Here is a 20662-nt window from a genome sequence, read left to right on the forward strand (position 1 = left end):
AAAAATTAAATAGAATGTTAGGAATTATTAGGAAAGGAATGGAAAACAAAACTGAGAATGTTATAATGACTTTGTATCGCTCCATAGTGCGACCACACCTTGAATAATGTGTGCAGTTCTGGTCACTGCATCTCAAAAAAGATATTGTGGAATTAGAAAAGGTACTGAGTAGGGTGACAAAAATGATAGAGGATGGGACACCTTCCCTATGAGGAAAGGCTAAAGTGGCTAGTGCTCTTCAGCTTGGAGAAAAGACTGAAGGTACGACAGCAGTCTATAAAACAATGAGTGTAGTGGAACGGGTAGACATGAATCACTTGTTTACTCTTTCCAAAATTACTAGGACTAGGGGGCACACAATGAAGTTACAAAGTAGTAAATTTAAAACGAATTGGAGAAAATATTAAACTCTGGCATTTCTTGCCAGAGAATGTAGCAAAAGCAGTTAGCTTAGCAGGGTTTAAAAGTCCATAACCCATTATTAAAAAGGATTTGGGGAAAATCCACTGCTTATTTCTAGGATAAGCACCATAAAATGTATTATACTGTTTTGGGATCTTGCCAGGTACTTGTAACCTGGATTGGTCACTGTTGGAAACAGGATGCTGGGCTTGATGGACCTTCGGTCTGTCCCAGTATGGTAATACTTATGAGGAAACATACATTTAGCTGCTGCAATAGAAAAATAAAGTTGAGGGGTTTCTATGTGATGATTGTTAGGTGGAAATAACCATGCATGCCAGGAAAAGCTTGAAAGGTTTCCGAAACTCTCTGGGATATTGTCTACCATTTGATCAGATAATCCATTTATATGGACACATCCCCACTTGTCCTCAGAAAACACCGCTGAATCTAAAATCAAACAGATTTCATTTTTTCCTGAAAGTTAAAGCTAGCTTACAGAAAAAGTACATCTACAGAAATATTCTCAGCTAAATGATATTCTCATTTTACCACCACCAATATAATGCAGTGGATTGGAGGAATATATTGTATTAATGGTGAATGGTAGCCTAGCTCCTCGCTCAATCAACTGTTACTAGACAAAGGAAAGGGATTTAGGGGGATGAATCGGAGTATTAGAAACTGGAGAGAAACAGCAGCACATGAAAATTTCTTATTCATCAGAGAAGAAAATAAAGATGTTCTATGCCATCTTGCATCCCAATTTTGAGGCACAGAATGTCATCTAGACTCTGGTTGAATACAGGTTAATAGCTAGAATTTTGTATCTCAATTGCTACTCTCAATTGATTGTTTTGACTATGGGGTATTGTCTAGGGGTAAAGGCCTGGAATTTGTGGGATGGATGAGTCTGAGACTGTTATGACAATGAACTGTGAGTCAAATCCCCAATAAATAATAAAAACTGAACAGGGATTTCCTGTCATTGTAAATCAATGTCAAAGTGGATAATTTTATAACAGTCCACCTATAAAAATTCTCATAAACATGCTTATTTTATGCATCTTTTATACAGGCAATAGAAACACCTCTCTGCGAGTATAAAATATAGTCCTACAATAATCTCCAAAGGCATACTACTGCTCTTTCACTAGGCTACACCTATTCCCATGCAGGTGAAAACGTATGTGTGTCAGTACATAATTTAGTCCAAACTACACTCCCAGGAATGCCTACATACAGATGATGTACATGGAGGTACTAGGTTGCTTGCTGTGTGCCTACATTTTGTGTGTACACACCCAAGCATGGTTTTATAAGAACCATGAGTGAAGAAACAATGTGTTTTAAGCCTGTAGAATGTATTTGATATTTTCCTGCTTTAATTATGGGAGCGAAGGAGCAGCAAGACCAACAGGACTCTTCCAAGAACCAAGGGAAACAGGAAAATGATGTAAAAAAAGGTTCTTTATTGAAGTTACAGGGAACTGCATGTTCTTTTTCTTTAACCCAAGCAGCAGTATACTTTTAAATACTGTTGACTGGGCTCTGATTGGCCCAGGTACTCATTTCTTTTAGAGTGTGCTGGTTTTGCCTCCAGTCTTAGCCAGGGAGAAGAGAGAGAGAGACAGATCTCTTTGCTGAGGCTCTGTGAACAGTTATATATCCTGATCTTCCCAGGTACTGTTTAGACAGTATACAAATCTTTAGTCTCACTCACACACAGAAGGATTGATTTGGGCTGCACATACTGCAGCAGGACATGTTTATCCACTCCTACCCTAGCTGAGGTAATATTTAACCATCTCTCTGACCTCACATGCAACTTTCTTCAAATCAATCACCTTACTTTCTAATTCTTCCTACTTTCTTACCCATCTATATGTTACAACTTTGCCTTACCCTTCCCTACCAATTATAATGTTCTAGTACATATTGTGTTGTCATTGCAAGTGGTATACCATGCCATACTTTGTATTGTTGTTCGAATATTTTTACTGCTCTAATTGCCTACTGCTCATGTTTGATCTATTCTTACTGTACTCCGCCTTGAGTGAATTCCTTCAAAAAGGTGGTAAATAAATCCTAATAGTAATAAATAATAATTTATTTATTTGTTACATTTGTATTCCACATTTTCTCACGTATTTGCAGGCTCAATGTGGCTTACATAGTACCAAAGGTGTTTGCCAAGACTGGAAGAGAAAAAGAAAAATAATAATAATTTAGTTAGGTTTCTAATTGACCCATTTTTCAGTTACTTGTTATTGTTTGCTGATTGCACATTTTTTGTTCATTGTTCAATTTTTAAAGACAATAAATAATTGCTTATTGCCTCTGCCCATCTGGACTGATAAAGAATCCTAGTGGTTTGTGTGTCGAGTCTGTGAGTGCTTTCTGGGAACTGTGGGAGCACTGGGAGTGTGGCTCCAGTAACCTAGAAATCACTGAGGATAATTTGAGAGCGGGAGAATCACCCAGAGGCGGTTGTGACCCAGTTGGTGGGAAGAGGGTGATAGTGTAGAGCACAAGTGACAGATGCAGGCTGACCTGAGTAGTGCTGGGGATAGACCCTCTAAGTGTTCGTGGGGTAACGCAAGGTGGGTGGCTAGGGATTTCGTGACACCATGCTTTAGAAGTGGAAAATACTTTGCACAAATTAGATTCTATATATGGTGTCTGAAAATTCCGCATGGAAAAAAATATGCCTAGGTGTATTCTATCAAAGTATGACTATATTTTATAGAATAAGCTTAAATTTCTGCAAGGTATATAGAATGCACTGAGCACCTTTCCACACGATGTGGCGATTTACGCCATGTTTTACATGGCATAAACCCCAATGACTAAATTAGGCACAGAGGATGTGCATTCTATAACAACGTGCATAGATTTTAGAAACGCTCATGCTCCACCTATAGCCACACACCCTTTTCAACTATGCGACTTAAAATTTAAGCACACCACGTTAAAGAATACGCTCAGCGAGTTGTGTGTGTAAATCTTAATGCTAATTAGTGCTAAGCGCTTGTTAACATCCAATTAAAAGCATTGATTAGCTAGTTTACCAATTAAGTTACACGCACTGTTATAGGATATGCTTTGATTTCCGCATGGAAATTAAGATGTCATATATAGAATCCCTGGGTAAGTGGCTTGAACCAAAGCTGTGGTGTATGTGGGCCCCTTGTTTGAGGATTGTTACTGAAATGTCTTGGCTAGATGGAAAGGAAGAGAAGGTTAAGTCTTTGATTGCTTTCAATGGAAGCAAAACCCGGACTGGATCAATGTGTCCTTTTTCTGGAGCCAAATGGTAACCCTACCCCACCCACCCCGAGAGGCCAGATATTAACCTGGAAACCCAGGAGAAGGAAGAACTTGCTAGACTAAAATCAAATCAAAGAAAAAATTGGAAATGGGAATTCAAGATTATCCAAGAGTTCAGTGTAATAAGGTATCATGGTATCTGTAATTAATTTTTCTACAGGAAAATCAAAGTTTACAGTACATTTACTACTACAGTAAATATCTAAGAAAAAATATAGGCAGCATACACTAATTCGACACTTCACAAACATCTGATTTTAAAATTATTTTCCTAAACTAGGTACAAACCTTTTGCAAAGCACTTAACTGTTCATCAAGGACAAAATAAAAACCCTTTTATTTCTTAAGTTCACATTTCAAAGAAAAGAAAATTAACTGCCATAATACTGTTTGTAGTCAAAAGAAAATATTTTCCAATTTTTGATTACTTCTAGGAAAATACACATTTTTTTCCTATTCATACTACATTGTAATTTAACACAAAGTGGGTTGTAATGGCTTTAAGTCATTGAACACATATATTCCTAAAAAGGTGAAACTGAAGTGAACTGCTTAGAAATCAGGATTGTCAGTTTATACTGTGTTGTTTAGTACTCTGAATCCCAATTAAAAGCTTCACTGAGAATGTATCACACTTACCCCTGAATTTTATAAAGATGCATACACAACTAAATTAAGAGTCCTTTGACAAAGGTGCGCTGAAAAATGGCCTGTGCTGGTATAGACGCGCTTATTGGATGAGCGCAGGTCCACTTTTTTACTACCCAGTTAGTGCCGACACACGTAAAAAATGAAATTACTGCCCAGGCCACGCGGTAGCCAGATGGTAGTTCCAAATTGGTGCACATAGGCACCTACGCGGCTTAGTAAAAGGGCCCCTTAAAGAGTTATCTAGAAGGAATTAATGGGCCTTATCAATAACGGCACTTAATTGGAACTAATTTGGTTTTGTGCACGCATCTGCCTATGCGCTATTCTATAACCCTGAGCACACAACTCAAAAGGGTGCATGACCAGGGGAGGTGCATGGGTGAGTCAGGGGTGTTCTGAAAACTGTGTGTAGTTTTATAGAACAGCACCATTTACATGAGGAAATGCCATGGAGCTAAGTGCCAAAAATGACACCAGGTTTCAGCTGGCGTAAATACCGGTGCTCAAGTTTAGGCATGGAAATCGGCTCTAAGTGTTATTCTATAAAGAGCGCTCATCTCGTTGCACCCTTCATAGGATACTGCTTACTGCTCCACCCTTAGTGATACCAGAAGAAACATGTCTCAGCGCATTATTAATAAATGGTGTTTGACAAGAGGCTCAGTTCCGATAGCAGCATTACATCATGGGCTCTACAATCATCTTGAAAATGATTCTCTCTTTTTCATCGTTGTTACATTCCATATGCATTATAAAATACCATTCAAACTCCTGACTGTCCTGCAGTTAAATAACTAGCATGTTAACAATTGATGGTGTGGATGTCAAAAGTTTATTACTTAGTGAACAATAAGATATGGAAACATACGCTCTAGGCTTGTTTATACTTATGGTTTTAATTTTTAAAAATAATTATATATTTTTTTTTTAGAGTTAAGCCAAGGCTCAAGGAACAAACTTTCTACAAGCATTGCAGGAATGTTTCTTCTTAGGCAGCTTCAATTGATGCATCGTTTGCTTGTCGACCTTGTGGCTATGATGAAATTTAAAAAGAAAGAAAGAAGAAAATGACTCAATTATAACACAACTTATAAAAGTCTTTTCTATGTGAAGACTACAACTTAGAAAGATATCCACAAATATTTGAGTTTAAGTGGAATTTATCCAGTAAACATCCTTAAATATGTTGGCTAACATAGGGGTCCTTTTACTAAGGGCACTAACGGATTTAGCACGCACTAAATGCTAAGACACCCATTATGTTCCTACGGGCATCTTATCATTTAACAAGCTATAATCATTAGCGCACGCTAAATCTGTTAGTGCCCTTAGTAAAAGGACCCCATAGTAAATGACAATAAAGAAACAGCTAGCTCATCTAGGTTGACCAGTTGCCTTTATCCCTGGTTCTCAACCATTTACAGTACATGAAAAGATACACAGGATGGGTGATATATAAATCAAAATAATACACAACCATACAATGTACAAATTACATAAAAATGTAATAAGAAAATAATAGAAGTTAAACTAGAAAGTAAGCAAAATGTCAAAACAAATAATGTACATACAATATAATAACAATCAGATTAAAGACAACAAATAATACAGCAGCTAACACATTTTCAATCAAAAAAATATTTAGGAACCAACCACTGAGATCTGTCAATGTCCCCTCCCCCCTAAATAAAGAGTTTATTTAGAGTATAATTAAGATTGTCTTCCCATTCTATACATACGAGCAAAAAGGCTTACTAAATCAGGCCCTTAAATGTGCCATTACATAGTGCCAGCAGAAGGCAGTGGCCCCTATCCTCCTCCTCCTACCCATAACAAGCATTTTGTCAACAAATCTTCATACACTGGGGGCCAATGCAGTAAAAATGCACAGATGTTAGCATGATGTCTATTATGCACTATGCAGAAAAAAAGAGAATTTACACTGAAACTAACTCAGCACAAAATTTTGTGTTAGAGACCAGCACACAGCATATTAAAATCAATGGTACTGAGGCTATTAGGCAGTCTGCCCAATGCAGGAGAGAAGAGTGCAGAAGACTGGGCTGAGCACTACACTGGGATTTTAATGCCAAGTTTTGAGGGGGAGTAAAAGGGTTACCTTGTTCTTCTGCAGCAGTGCCTGAGGTCTAATGCCTGTTCTTGTTTTTCCTGCAAGCATATGGGACTCACCAACTTTTCTTGTGGCCTCTATGAAAAACGAAGATACTTACCTGTAGCAGTTATTCTCCGAGGACAGCAGGTTGATCATTCTCACAAGTGGGTCGACGATCAGCGTGGGCCTGGGAACCGGCATGACAAATAGCAAAAAATCTGTCTAGAGTCTTCTGGTGCGCGTGCTGTGCACCACCGCACACGCACGGAGTGCCTTCCTGCCCACCGCGCAACTGCGCTCCTCAGTTTAATCCAAAAGCATAAGAACAAAAAGAGAAAACAACTCCTAGGGGAGGTGGACGGGACTGTGAGAATGATCAGTCTGCTGTCCTCGGAGAATACCTGCAACAGGTAAGTATCTTCACTTTCTCCGAGGACAAGCAGGCTGAATCATTCTCACAAGTGGGGTATCCCTAGCATCCAGGCTCATGCAAAACAACAAACACTGGTCAACTGGGCCTCGCAACGGTGAGGACAAAATGTAGATTAACCTGAAACTATATACAATTAACTGAGTGCAGCCTGGAACAGAATAAAATGGGTCTAGGAGGGTGGAGTTAGATTCTAGGCCTCAAACAGAATCGCAACACTGATTGCCCAAACCGACTGTTGCATTGGGTATCCTGCTCAAGGCAGTAGCAAGATGTGAATGTCTGGACTGAAGACCACGTCGCAGCCTTGTAAATTTCTTCAATAGAGGCCAACTTTAAGTGGGCCACTGATGCAGTCATGGTTCCGACATTATGAACCGTGACATGACCCGCTAAAGTCAGCCCAGCTTGGGCATAAGTGAAGGAAATGCAATCTGCTAGCCAAGTGGAAATGGTGTGTTTACCGATGGCGACTCCCCTCCTGTTCGTTTCAAGAGAAACAAAGAACTGTGCAGACTGTCTGAAGGGCTTCGTCCGCTCCATGTAAAAGGCCAACACTCTCTTGAAGTCCAAAGTGTGCAAGCTGCTTTTGCCAGGGTGGGCATGAGGACGGGGAAAAAATGTTGGCAAGACAATTGACTGGTTCAGATGGAACTCCGACACCACCTTCGGCAGGAACTTAGGGTGTGTAGGAGGACTACTCTATTGTGATGAAACTTAGTATAAGGTGCATCCACTACTAAGACTTGAAGTTCACTGGCCCTACGAGCTGAAGTAACAGCCACCAAGAAAATGACCTTCCATGTCAAATACTTCAGATGGCAGGAATTCAGTGGCTTGAAAGGAGCTGTCATCAGCTGGGTCAGAACAACGTTGAGATCCCATGACACTGGTGGAAGTTTGACAGGGGGCTTTGACAAAAGCAAACCTCTTATGAAGTGAAAAACTAAAGGCTGTCCAGAGACAGGCTTACCTTCTACACGCTGATAAGTGCTAATTGCACTAAGGTGAACCCTTATGGAGTTGGTCTTAAGACCACACTCTGACAAGTGTAGAAGCTATTCAAGCAGGGTCTGTGTAGGACAAGAAAGGGGATCTGTGGCCTTGTTGTTACACCAGATGGCAAACCTCCTCCATTTAAAAGAGTAACACCTCTCCTGGAAGCCAGCAAGATTCAGGAGCCCCCCTCCGAAAGACCCAAGGAAGTGAATTGTAGGCTCTCAACATCCAGGCCGTGAGAGCCAGAGACTGCAGGTTGGGATGTAGAAGCGACCCCTCGTTCTGAGTGATGAGGGTCAGAAAACACTCCAATTTCTACGGTTCTTCAGAGGACAATTCCAGAAGAAGAGAGAACCAAATCTGTCACAGTCAATAGAATGTGATCAGAATCATGGCTCTGCAGTCTTGCTTGAGTTTCAACAAAGTCTTTCCCACTAGAGGTATTGGAAGATACGCATGTAGAAGACCTGTTTCCAAATGAAGGAGAAAGGCATCTGACGCTAGTCTGTCGTGGGCCTGAAGACTTGAACAGAACTGAGGGACCTTGTGATTGAGTTGAGTGGCAAAAAGATCTACCGAGGGGGTGCCCCACAGTCGGAAGATCTTGCGGGCTACGCCCATATTCAGAGACTACTCGTGAGGTTGCATTATCCTGCTCAGTCTGTCGGCCAGGCTGTTGTTTACGCCTGCCAGATAAGTGGTTTGTAAAAACACGCCATGCAACGGGTTTGACCGCATGGGCCTTTAGAAGGGCAGAGAGTTCCTCTACAAGTATCTGCTTGTACTGAGAGCTGAATGAATGAGCTCTCGGTGGGCAATTTGGAGGTTTGGATATCAAATTGAGGGTGCACCCTAACCAGAGTATTTGAAGAACCTACCGGTTGGAGGTTATGAAAGGCCACCTTTGGTGAAAATATTTTAACTTCCCCCTAACCAGTAAGTCGTCTGGCACGGACACTATTATGGTGGCTATGCTCTACTGGAGCCAGTCAAAAGCCTGTCCCCTGCTTTTGCAGGGGAGCAGCAGGGGACTTGAGTACACACTGTTGACGAGAATGAGCATGCTGGGGCTGAGCCTGAGCAGGGTGAGCCGCAGGAACGTACCTACCCCTAGCATAGGAATAGGAAGCACTCTGTGACCCACCAAAATACCTCCTAGTGGTTGCAGAAGTGCCCAGCGGGAGAGAGAAGACAGCATCAGTGTGCTTTTTGATCTGAACAACGAGCTCCTCAACCTTTTCTCCAAAAAGGTTATCCCCCCGACAACGGGCATCCACCATCCTCTGCTGGACCGAATGGTCCAGGATAGAAACACGCAGCCATGAGAGTCTGCGCATTGCTATACCTTGGGCAGAGATTCTGGATGCCACGTCAAAAGTGTCGTAAGTGCTCCATGCCAAAACCTTGCGACACGTCTTCTGCTGTTTAATCAACTGGCGAAAAGCCTTGGCCTGCTTTGGAGGGAGCGCGTCGACCAAGTCAGACAGCATCCTCACTGAATTCCGCAAGTAGACCAGTTGTTAGGATTAAGCAGTCTATAAGTATGTAGGTTAAATTAGATTAGATAAAGACCAAAATGGTCCATTTAGTCTGCCCAGTAAGATGGTTCAGTTTTAACTGCTGCTCCATGCATATTAGATCCCCTATATTATTTGATGTGCAAAAAGTTATTTTACTGCTGTTCTGAGATGAGGTGATAAAGGTTTGGTTTCCATCTTCTTGCCATTTAGGCAACCTCTGTATTTCTTTCATACCTTTTTGAATTCCATTAATGTTTTTTCTCCATCATTCCGGGCATACATCACCTTTTTCTTCAGAAAATATTTCCTGTTGTTGCTTTTGAACCTTCTCTTCTTGCATGTCCCTTACATCAGAAGCTTACTTAAAAGCTGCCTTTTTTTTTTTTTTTTTAGACATACTGGTATTGTCAATGGGTGATCTGGTAATCTTTGCAACAGGTTACTGGATAAAAACAACAGGTTATTATTGATTTTGTTTTATATATTTTTCAGGACTGTATTTTGTGTTTTGTTTTATATGCTGATACTGGGTGATCTATAAGCTGTCATGTTATTTATCTATAGCACATTACATCCTAGGCAGGTTACAGCATTAAAACATACAGAGATAGTACTAAATGATGGTATATTTAATTAACTATTAACAACGATGACAACAAACAACAACATACAATAATGTGCATTAGTCAATCTAGGCCTCATATTGGAAGCCCTTCTGGGCAAAGAAATACTTAACAGCATTTGTATAGAATTCACCTTGAGCTCAAATTTGGAAAGGCCAGTAATCAAAACTAAAATTTAAATCCAATACTTCATTCAACTACCTTTTTCCTGGTATCCTGTTCTTCCAAATATCATCTGCACAATTTCTTTTGCTAAACCCCACTCAAGTTGCTGGCTTTGATTAACTAGACATAAACAGTCCCTGCTAAACAAGTTGTGTACAAAGGATAATGTGTAGCTAACTTCCATTACTGTGGCCTTGTGGAAAAATAAAAGAAAGAACGAAAAATGGGGAGGGGAGGGGAGGGGGGGGGGGGGGGGGACCCAACAAAAAGCAAAAAATCCCCCCCCCCCCCCCCAAAAAAGACACCTAATGCTACACATTATAGAGAAGCGCTCCCTCTATAAACTAAGGGGCCTTTTTTCTAACATGTTATGTTCCATGTAGGTTACCATGTACCCTGTTTCCCCGAAAATAAGACATCCCCTGAAAATAAGACCTAGTAGAGGTTTTGCTGAATTGCTAAATATAAGGCCTCCCCTGAAAGTAAGACCTAGCAAAGTTTTTGTTTGGCCCCGATGGGACATGGACACAGAAACCTTAATTTTTTTCGCTGCAACCCAAAGACGAAACATTAAAGAAATGCAAGAAACAAGACTGAGGTGGAAAATCTATCGTCCAGCAGACTCCTACCATCCTCCTTCATGCTTTCGTGAAGATCAACTACCAGTAAGTGAGCCCGGAAAGAAAAGAAACATCTCCCTTGCAGAAATAATAAAAGGAAAGAAAATGAGTAACCGAGCCCTTTCGGCGCTGCTCCATCGCCCAAGGGCTAATTCAGACTAGAAGGATGGAAAGTGTTGCGAATGTACAGGAGGAGCGCATAAAGCACCACCAACGGGGAACGGAGCTACCGTAGAATTTTTTTTTTAACGTTTGTAATATGGTAGTGATGATCCTGCGCCCTAAGCCCTCTCACAACCTCCCGAGACCCCCAGCCAGAGCAGCCCGGTCCCACATTCCATTACCTTCCCTAGTTCATACCCCTCCTCCATTCCCAGCCCGGCCAGGGTGGCTCTGCTCCGCTAGAGTCCTGCGGTCACTGTGGGCAGATAGGTGAGCCACGGCCTACTCCTGCAGGATACCGCCCCCCACTTCAATACTGTTCCTGACCGCCACAGTCCCCCTACTACTCCCGAATAAGACATCCCCTGAAAATAAGATCTAGCGCATCTTTGGGAGCAAAAATTAATATAAGACACTGTCTTATTTTCGGGGAAACACGGTATGTATCGACCTTAACGCAATACCATTTGTAATTCTGTTACCCAGAAATGGCAACCACCATTATGGCAAATGTAAGCCACATTGAGCCTGCAAGTTGGTGGGAAAATGTGGGATACAAATGCTACAAATAAAAATAAGCAAGCTGCAGTAAAAGGGGCCCTGAACTAGTGGTAGCAGCCATTTTTGCTGCATGCTAGGGCCCCTTTTACCGCAGCAGGTAAAAATGGCCAAAAATGAAATGGTTGTGCAGTAAGTTTGCACTTGCCACGCTGCAATTTTGGGGATGGGGGATTGGAAAGCACTTACTGCTACCCATTGAGGCGGCGGTAGGGGCTCCCGCGCTAATGCAGCGGGTAACCTCCTGTGGAAATATTTTTCAAATATTTCTTCTAGCGCCAGAAATGCAGGGCGCTGAGGGTGGAACTATTGCTGGCATCCGCGATGGGCCGGCGGTAGTTCCAGATTGCCGCATGGCAAACCCGCAGTGGGCTTACTGCTGCTTAGTAAAAGGGGGCCCTTTTATTAAGTGGCGGTAAGCACTAATATGTGCTTAACGTGTGCTGAAAAGGCACTACCACATGATGCAATCAGGAGTCCCACAGCAGCTATTGGATCACTGCATGCCAATCCCGCATTAAAAAAATATCAAATATTTTTAGCGAGGGGGGAGTGGGTGGAGGCGAAGAGTAGGCATACCTAGCGCTACAAAATAGATGGCAGTAAGGGCTCACATGGTAGTGGCCACGTGCTTATCTGGGAAATTAGCTCGTGGCCATTAACGGCACAAACAAAATTGCAGTCATTTTACAGCCATGCTAAAAGTGGCCATAACATGTGGGAAACCTATGCACTAAAAGCAGCACCAGCCACTTTTTAGTGTGGTTTAGTAAAAGGTCCCCTAAGAGGTAGATTAATAACTAAGTCCGCTAACCATGCAGCCATTGCTTGGCTACAGAAAGGCAAATCACCAAAAGTGTCAAATCATCAACTGTGCAATTTAAGCCACAAAAAGGGCTAAGTAATATTAACTTACCATACTGGGAAACAAAAATTTAACAAAAATCTTACCTTTACAAAAATGTGTGTAGGGATAAACCGTCGGAGTAGCTGATTGGTAAAATTGGGGAAGCGCAACACATTGATGTTGAGAGATGGTAACTGCTGGTATCCAGCCATGAGAGGATAGAAATTGTACAACATCTCTTGCTCTGTGCCAGGTAAGATCCGCAAGCGAATCTAATCATAAATATGAAACTGTCAGGCATACATGCAATCCAAAATAGAATCAAGCAGCCAGCAAGTGACACCACACTATCACTAGCTTGGCATAACCTAAATCTAGTGTAGTCCCATGATATCAAACTTCACCAGTGATACACAGGGAAAACTAATAAGCAGTTTTAGATGAACTTATAAGGAGATGGTGAAACAAGTAAAATAAGAGAATTAGAATAACATTCTAACTTTACAGATAAATTTACTCTACAGTCAAAATGCTACAAGTATACAGACTGATACAGAGTACCAAGGTTACAAAAATTGACATTCATTTAGGCAGAAATAGAATCTTTACCTGCTTAAGACCTGAAAACATAAAGGCATCACTAGGCTCCACCGCAATATCTATATCCTGGACTAAGCTGGTCTTATTCTGTAGGTAATACTTGACAGGCAAAGACTCTCTGACGCGACCAAACGATGGCAGATCTGTGAGAGAAATTAACAAATAATAATCTATGTGTTGTGAAGAACAGAACTGAACACTTTAGATCCAAATATAAAAACTCTACTGATTAAACTTAGCTTTGTTATGTCTCTAAAAATTTTAATACTGAAAGAAAACGTTTTATTTTTTCATAACTTAAATGCTGCAAATCTAACAATGCAAGTCTAAGATCATGTTCATGCTGCTGCCTTGTGTTTTTAGTGGTGATTTGTTTACAAAAATGACAATACTGCTCATTTCACGACTATGCCCAATTGTTGCAGTGCTGTATTTCAGGATCTAACTGCAATTTTTCTTTTTTTTTATTGTTTTTATTGCAATTTTTCTAATGATCTTTACACCTACACATTGACAACACTAGATATTGATATGGATGATAAATCAGTCACAAAACTAGTGACATCATCCAACATCTCTGAGTTCAGGTCAAGAATATCCTCAGTCTTTCTTCATCTGCGCTATCATTCAGACAGTCATTAATCTTTAAATTTTGCTGTGTTTGAGGAGAAGTTTTGCATTTTTTCCCCCTCATATGCCTCACCATAAACCCTCTGGTTTCATTCTCCAAGAGATCATCAGAAAATCGATGCATTTGGCAAAGTGGACTCTGGTCCTCAAAAGCTCATGCCTCAATAAATTGTTTGATCTATAAGGTGTCACCTGCCCCTGTCATTTTTATCTGAGACTGCGTTACCTAAGTGACGCAGCTTTATTCCGTGTTTCTGTGGATGACAAATGAGTGGGTTCAAGAGATGCCCGTCCTACGACTTACATGACAGATTATTGCAGTCTAGGACTGGGCTACAATGTCCCCAATTGTATCCACTGCACTAGGATGTCTCCACAAATGAAGAAAATGAGAATCTATAAAATTAAAAAAAACTTCGTCTCCTCACCTACAGTTTTACCAAGAGGAAAAAAGGAGAAGGAAGATCAAGAGAAATAAGACCCTCTTCATCCTTGGAAGCAGGAACAGCAGACACTGTAAGGTAGGGGTGTCCAACCTCGGCCCTCGCAAGGTCACATTTTCAGGATTTCCCCAATGAATATGCATGACATCTATTTGCATACAATGGAGACAGTGCATGGAAATAGATCTCATACATATTCAATGGAGAAATCCTGAAAACCCAACTGATTGCAGCCCTTGAGGACCAAGGTTGGACAACACTGCTGTAAGGTCTCTGACTTGAAGTATCCCTCCTCTTATCAGGAAGCAAGATGACACAGGCAATTCTACCTCAATGTGCTAAGCCCTCCTCTAGACGCAGAACTCAGGAGACAGATGGGTCCATAAGTACATATATAAGTACATAAGTATTGCCATACTGGGAAAGACCAAAGCTCCATCAAGCCCAGCATCCAGTTTCCAACCGTGGCCAATCCAGATCACAAATAACTGGCAAGATCCCAAAAAGTACAAAACATTTTATACTGCTTATCCCAGAAATAGTGGATTTTCAACAAGACCATTTAATAACGGTCTATGGACTTTTCCTTCAGGAAGCTGTCCAAACCTTTTTAAAACTCCGCTAAGATAACCGCCTTTACCACATTCTCTGGCAACAAATTCCAGAGTTTAATTACACGTTGAGTGAAGAAACAATTTCTCCGATTCGTTTAAAATTTACTACATTGTAGCTTCATCGCATGCTCCCTAGTCCTAGTATTTTTGGAAAGCGTGAACAGACGCTTCACATCTACCCGTTCAACTCCACTCATTATTTTATAGACCTCTATCATATCTCCCCTCAGCTGCCTTTTCTCCGAGCTGAAGAGCCCTAGCCGCTTTAGCCTTTCCTCATAGGGAAGTCATCCCATCCCCTTTATCATTTTCGTCGTCCTTCTCTGCACCTTTTCTAATTCCACTATATCTTTTTTGAGATACGGCGACCAGAATTGAACACAATATTCGAGGTGCGGTCGCACCATGGAGCGATACAAAGGCATTATAACATCTTCATTTTTGTTTTCCATTCCTTTCCTAATAATACCTAACATTCTATTTGCTTTCTTAGCCGCAGCAGCACACTGAGCAGAAGGTTTCAACGTATCATCAACGACGACACCTAGATCCCTTTCTTGGTCCATGACTCCTAACATGGAACCTTCTATGACGTAGCTATAATTCGGGTTCCTCTTTCCCACATGCATCACTTTGCACTTGCTCACATTAAACATCATCTGCCATTTAGACTCCCAGTCTCGTAAGGTCCTCTTGTAATTTTTCACAATCCTCCCACGATTTAACAACTTTGAGTAACTTTGTATCATCAGCAAATTTAATTACCTCACTAGTTACTCCCATCTCTAGGTCATTTATAAATATGTTAAAAAGCAGCGATCCCAGCACAGAAAATGCTACCCTCGAGGATCTGGATTTGAGCTTTCTACCTAAGAGCCTAAATTTGGCTTCCAGAACCTCTCTCCCACATTTTCCTATGTCATTGGTACCCACATGACAGACGACTCCTCCCCAGCACTATCTAAAATCCTATCTAGGTGACGCGTGAGGTCTGCCACCTTCGCACCAGGCAGGCAAGTCACCAGGCGATCCTCATGTCCATTCACTGTAGGCATCTGTCTCATGATAGGTACTCCTCTGAGAGGAGGTGTCCTTAGACTTCATATTAACACAACCTTTAGCGCATAACTAGTGGTGCCTCAACAGTCCTAGCTTTACTGGGGCCAAAAGAAATAACTTTGTGAACATCCTCCCTGTGTTTTATAACCAAATAATGCAGAATTTTTGCATTAATACCCAGTGAGGACATGCTCATTAGATTCTAATGGCAGATCCAGAGCTTTGCTCGACTCCTCTCTCTCCTTCTCTGAACATATTCAACAGACTGCTAAAACCTGTCGTTTCTTTCTCTACAGTATCACCAAAATTCGTCCTTTCCTTTCCGAGTGTACTACCAGAACCATTATCCACACTTTTATCACCTGTTGCTTAGACTATTGCAACTTGCTTCTCACAGGTCTCTCACTAAGCCATCTCTCTCCCCTTCAATCTGTTCAAACTTCTGCAACACGATTTATATTCCGCCAGTGCCACTGTGCTCATATTAGCCCTCTCCTCAAGTCACTTCACTGGCTCCCTATCCGTTTCTGAATACAGTTCAAACTCCTCTTATTGACTTACAAGTGAATTTCACTCTGCAGCTCCTCAATACCTCTCCAATCTTATCTCTCCCTACACTCCTCCATGGAAAATCTCTGGGTAAATCTCTCTTATCTGCAACTTTCTTCTACACTAGTAACTCCAGACTCCGTTCCTTTTATCTTGCTACACCATATGCCTGGAATAGACTTCCTGAGCAGGCAGTCAAGCTCCATTTCTGGCCGTCTTCAAATCTAGGCTAAAAGTCCTTTTAACTCCTAAACCCACTCACTTGTTCAGTACCCATGTTTTATCATTCCCACCTTAGTAATTTCCTTATCCCTAATTTTTACTATTTGTCTGTCCTAATTAGACTGAAAGCTCTGTTGAGCAAGGACTGTCTTCTTCATGTACAAGTGCACAGAACTGCGTACGTCTAGTAGCGCTATAGAAGTTTGAAGGCAAAAACACATAGTAAATTTTTTTTTAGGCATACTAAAAGCAAGAAGCCAGCAAAAGAATTGGTTGGACCGCTAGATGACCAAGGGGTACAAGGGGCAATCAGGGAAGACAAAGCCATAGCAGAGAAATTAAATGAATTCTTTGATTCGGTCTTCACTGAGGAAGCTTTGGGAGAGATACTGGTGCCAGAAATGGTATTTAAAGCTGACGAGTCAGAGAAACTGAATTAAATCACTATAACCCTGGACAAATTGAAGAGTAGCAAATCTACTGGACCAGATGGTATTCATCCCAGAGTACTGACAGAATTGAAAAATAAACTTGCACAACTACTGTTAGTAACATGTAATTTATCTTTAAAATCGAGCATGGTACCAGAAGACTGGAGGGTGGCCAATGTAACGCCGATATTTAAAAAAGGTTTCAGAGGACATTCGGGAAATTATAGACCGGTGAGTCTGACGTCAGTGCTGGGCAAAATGGTAGAGACTATTATAAAGAACAAAATTACAGAGCATATTCAAAAGCATGGATTAATGAGACAAAGTCAACATGGATTTAGTGAAGGGAAATCTTGCCTCACCAATCTATTACATTTCTTTAAAGGGGGTGAACAAACTCGTGGATAAAGGTGAGCCGGTTGAAACTGTGTATCTGGATTTTCAAAAGGCGTTTCACAAAGTACCTCATGAAAAACTCCAGAGGAAATTGGAGAGTCATGGGATAGGAGGCAGTGTTCTATTGTGGATTAAAAACTGGTTAAAAGATAGAAAATAGAGAGTAGGGTTAAATGGTCAGTATTCTCAATGGAGAAGGGTAGATAGTGGGGTTCACCAGGGGTCTGTGCTGGGACTGCTGCTTTTTAACATATTTATAAATGATCTAGAGATGGGAGTAACTAGTTATTCAAAGTTGTTAAATCACAAGAGGATTGTGAAAAATTACAAGAGGACCTTATGAGACTGGGAGACTGGGCATCCAAATGGCAGACGACGTTTAATGTGAGCAAGAGCAAAGTGATGCATGTGGGAAAGAGGAACCTGAAATATAGCTATGTAATGCAAGGTTCCACATTAGGAGACACCGCCCAGGAAATGGGATCTAGGCGTCATCGTCAATGATACGTTGTAACCCTCTGCTCAGTGTGCAGTGGCGGCTAAGAAAGCAGATAGAATGTTAGGCATTATTAGGAAAGGAATGGAAAACAAAAATGAGGATGTTATAATGCCTTTGCATCACTCCATGATGCGACCGCACCTCCAATACTGTGTTCAATTCTGGTCACCGCATCTCAAAAAAGATATAGTGGAATTAGAAAAGGTACAGAGAAGGGCGATGAAAATGATAAAGGGGATGGGACGACTTCCTTATGAGGAAAGGCTAAAGCGGCTAGGGCTCCTCAGTTTGGAGAAAAGATGGCTGAGGGGAGATATGATAGAGGTCTATAAAATAATGAGTGGAGTGGAACGAGTAGATGTGAATTGATTGTTTACGCTTTCCAAAAACACTAGGACTAAGGGGCACGCAATGAAGCTACAAAGTAGTAAATTTAAAACGAATCAGAGAAATATTTCTTCACGCAACGTGTAATTAAACTCTGGAATTCATTGCCAGAGAATGTAGTAAGAGCAGTTAGTTTAGCGGGGCTTTAAAAAGGTTTGGATGGCTTCCTAAAAGAAAAGTCCATAGACCATTATTAAAATGGACTTGGGGAAATTGCACTGCTTATTTCTAGGATAAGCAGCATAAAATGTATTGTACTTTATTGGGATCTTGCCAGGTACTTGTGACCTACATTGGCCACTGCTGGAAACAGGATGCTGGGCTTGATGGACCTTCGGTCTGTCCCAGTATTGCAATACTTATGTACTTATGTAATGATAAGTAATAGTAATAATGAATCCAGTATTTAACATTTCAAAAGCAAATCAAATTTTCTCTGAACCATTTATACAGAAACGTCAGGAGGCAAGGCAAAAAAAAAAAAAAAAAAAGTGTATGCAAACAACTCTACTTTGGTAAGAGAAAGTAAGAATCACATTAACCCAATTTCACATTTATGCAGAATTCCTGAAATACTTTTATTCCTTTTAACAGCCCATTTACTCTGAACCCATAATGTCCCGATATTGTGAGCATTGCTTTGACCAATGTGAAATAAGTAATCACTCACCCAGTCTATTCTTTCCAACCAAAGCTCAATAATGCTGACATAGGTCAGGTAAACAGTTTTTGAAGCACATTATGTTATTACCTGCACGGACATGGAGTGGAATGCTTTCTACTATGACATGTGGCAGAGTGGTCACTGTAGTAATGACGGGAAGACTTTCTGCCGTAGAGGTCCTGCCAAAGACAAGAACATACAGTCTAGAAATACATAAACTTGACATCTCCAGTCCTCCAAAACCCACAATTAAAAAAAACTCTACATAATTCCACCATGAAAAGAGCAAACAAACTGCAAGCTTTAAACAATAATGAACGAGACTAGTTCTCACATATGGTGTGATGTAATTTGATGAAACCTGGGATGGAGAAACAGCTTTCTAGTGCAGTGAATGTGCAAGCACTGGGCCACCTCAGGTTCATATACAAGCATTACTTGGCGATATAACTCCTAGGGTAGGCAGGTGGGGTTTGTGAGTACTAATATCCTGCTGTCATCTATTACAAGTAAGTAATTTTGTTTTCTTCAAGAATAAGAAAGATATACAACCCTCACAGGTGGAAATCTCTAACTAGAGGTTTCCTTTATCAAAAAAATGGAAAACATAAAAAACAAAGATAAACCCAGAATATCAAAAGACAAATATGGTTTTGTTGACAATAGCACTCTGTCTTTTTCCTCAAAGGCAATCTGGAAAGAATAAAAATGGGCCCTATGCATCATGGACTTCAAAGGAATTCTGCAGGACATAAGACTTTTGATTCAGTCTTAGAAACGTAGGTAATCCATATTAATGCCATTCATATTCTTCACTATTCTCCATGAGGGCTTGAAGCTTAGTTTGCCTCTCTTCAGGGGAAGTCTGTCAATGAACTCTGCAGCATCTTCCAAAATGGTATTCAAATATACAACCATACGAAGTAGGTAAGAAGCTATATGGGACTTTAGGATACAGTTCTGATAACTGCACCTCTCAAAGTCCAAGGTCAGAGACACATGAATCAGGAATACTGAAGTACTGGTTTCAATACAACTGGCTCTTTGAGGGCATATTCAGCATCCACACTGTGGTATAGCAATTGAGGCCTATTGACTCCTATGACTGCCTCAATGAGATACTTCATGACTACTGTGACAGTCAAGGGGTGTCACTGGAGACTAAAGGGCATGGAACAGGGTGGTTATGGCCCCAGGAACCCGTCAAAATCTGCAAGGCAAGCCTCAGCATTACGCATCGAGGGAAGCTATAAGGAAACAGACAGCAAACAAGCTCTTACCTGAAAGAATGACAAAGGGTGGGGGGGCTGTGGGGTTGTGTGTCTGTTGCACCTGGGTGGAGTGTGAGCCTTTGTGTTCCCCACAAGAGGGTGAGAATGGGAGGGCCTCAGAGGAGGAACAGAGAGGAGTTAACCTCCAGGCACACCAGACTGATCTTCAGAGAAATGATAAGTAAAGAATGTGGGGGAGGAGCAGGCATAACCTGAGACAATTGTGCAGAGAAGCTCAGCTGGAAGGGAAGATCCTGTGGGCATGTTGGGAAAGGTAGTCTCTTCAGTTGGGAGGAAGATTCCTGAGAGCGGGCTGGGAATTGTAGTCGCCTCCTGATTCATACAATGGGAAAGAAGGGTAGCCAGAGAGAGCTCCTGGAAGGAAGGAAAGAGGGGCTCAGAAACTAATGGAACAGAAGGCGGCAAGTAAAAGAGCAGTCAGCAAAACAGTAAAGGAGAGAAAGACAGCTGCTCCCG

General features: G+C 41.2%; 1 protein-coding gene across 1 annotated transcript in view; it reads right to left on the reverse strand.

The window, feature by feature from the left end:
- Positions 1 to 3834: 3834 nt before the first annotated feature.
- TRAPPC11 (trafficking protein particle complex 11) overlaps positions 3835 to 20662 on the reverse strand; it is a 179683-nt gene continuing 162855 nt past the window's right edge. Inside the window, exons 27-30 of the mRNA XM_030191512.1 lie at positions 19002 to 19093; positions 13030 to 13163; positions 12525 to 12692; positions 3835 to 5416 (exon numbers count right to left, since the gene is read on the reverse strand). Of these exons, the coding sequence (XP_030047372.1) occupies positions 5372 to 5416; positions 12525 to 12692; positions 13030 to 13163; positions 19002 to 19093 (439 nt within the window). The 3' untranslated portion in view covers positions 3835 to 5371. The remainder of the gene's footprint in view (positions 5417 to 12524; positions 12693 to 13029; positions 13164 to 19001; positions 19094 to 20662) is intronic.

Source organism: Microcaecilia unicolor, chromosome 2, assembly GCF_901765095.1.
Source record: "Microcaecilia unicolor chromosome 2, aMicUni1.1, whole genome shotgun sequence".
In the NCBI taxonomy this organism is placed as follows: domain Eukaryota; kingdom Metazoa; phylum Chordata; class Amphibia; order Gymnophiona; family Siphonopidae; genus Microcaecilia; species Microcaecilia unicolor.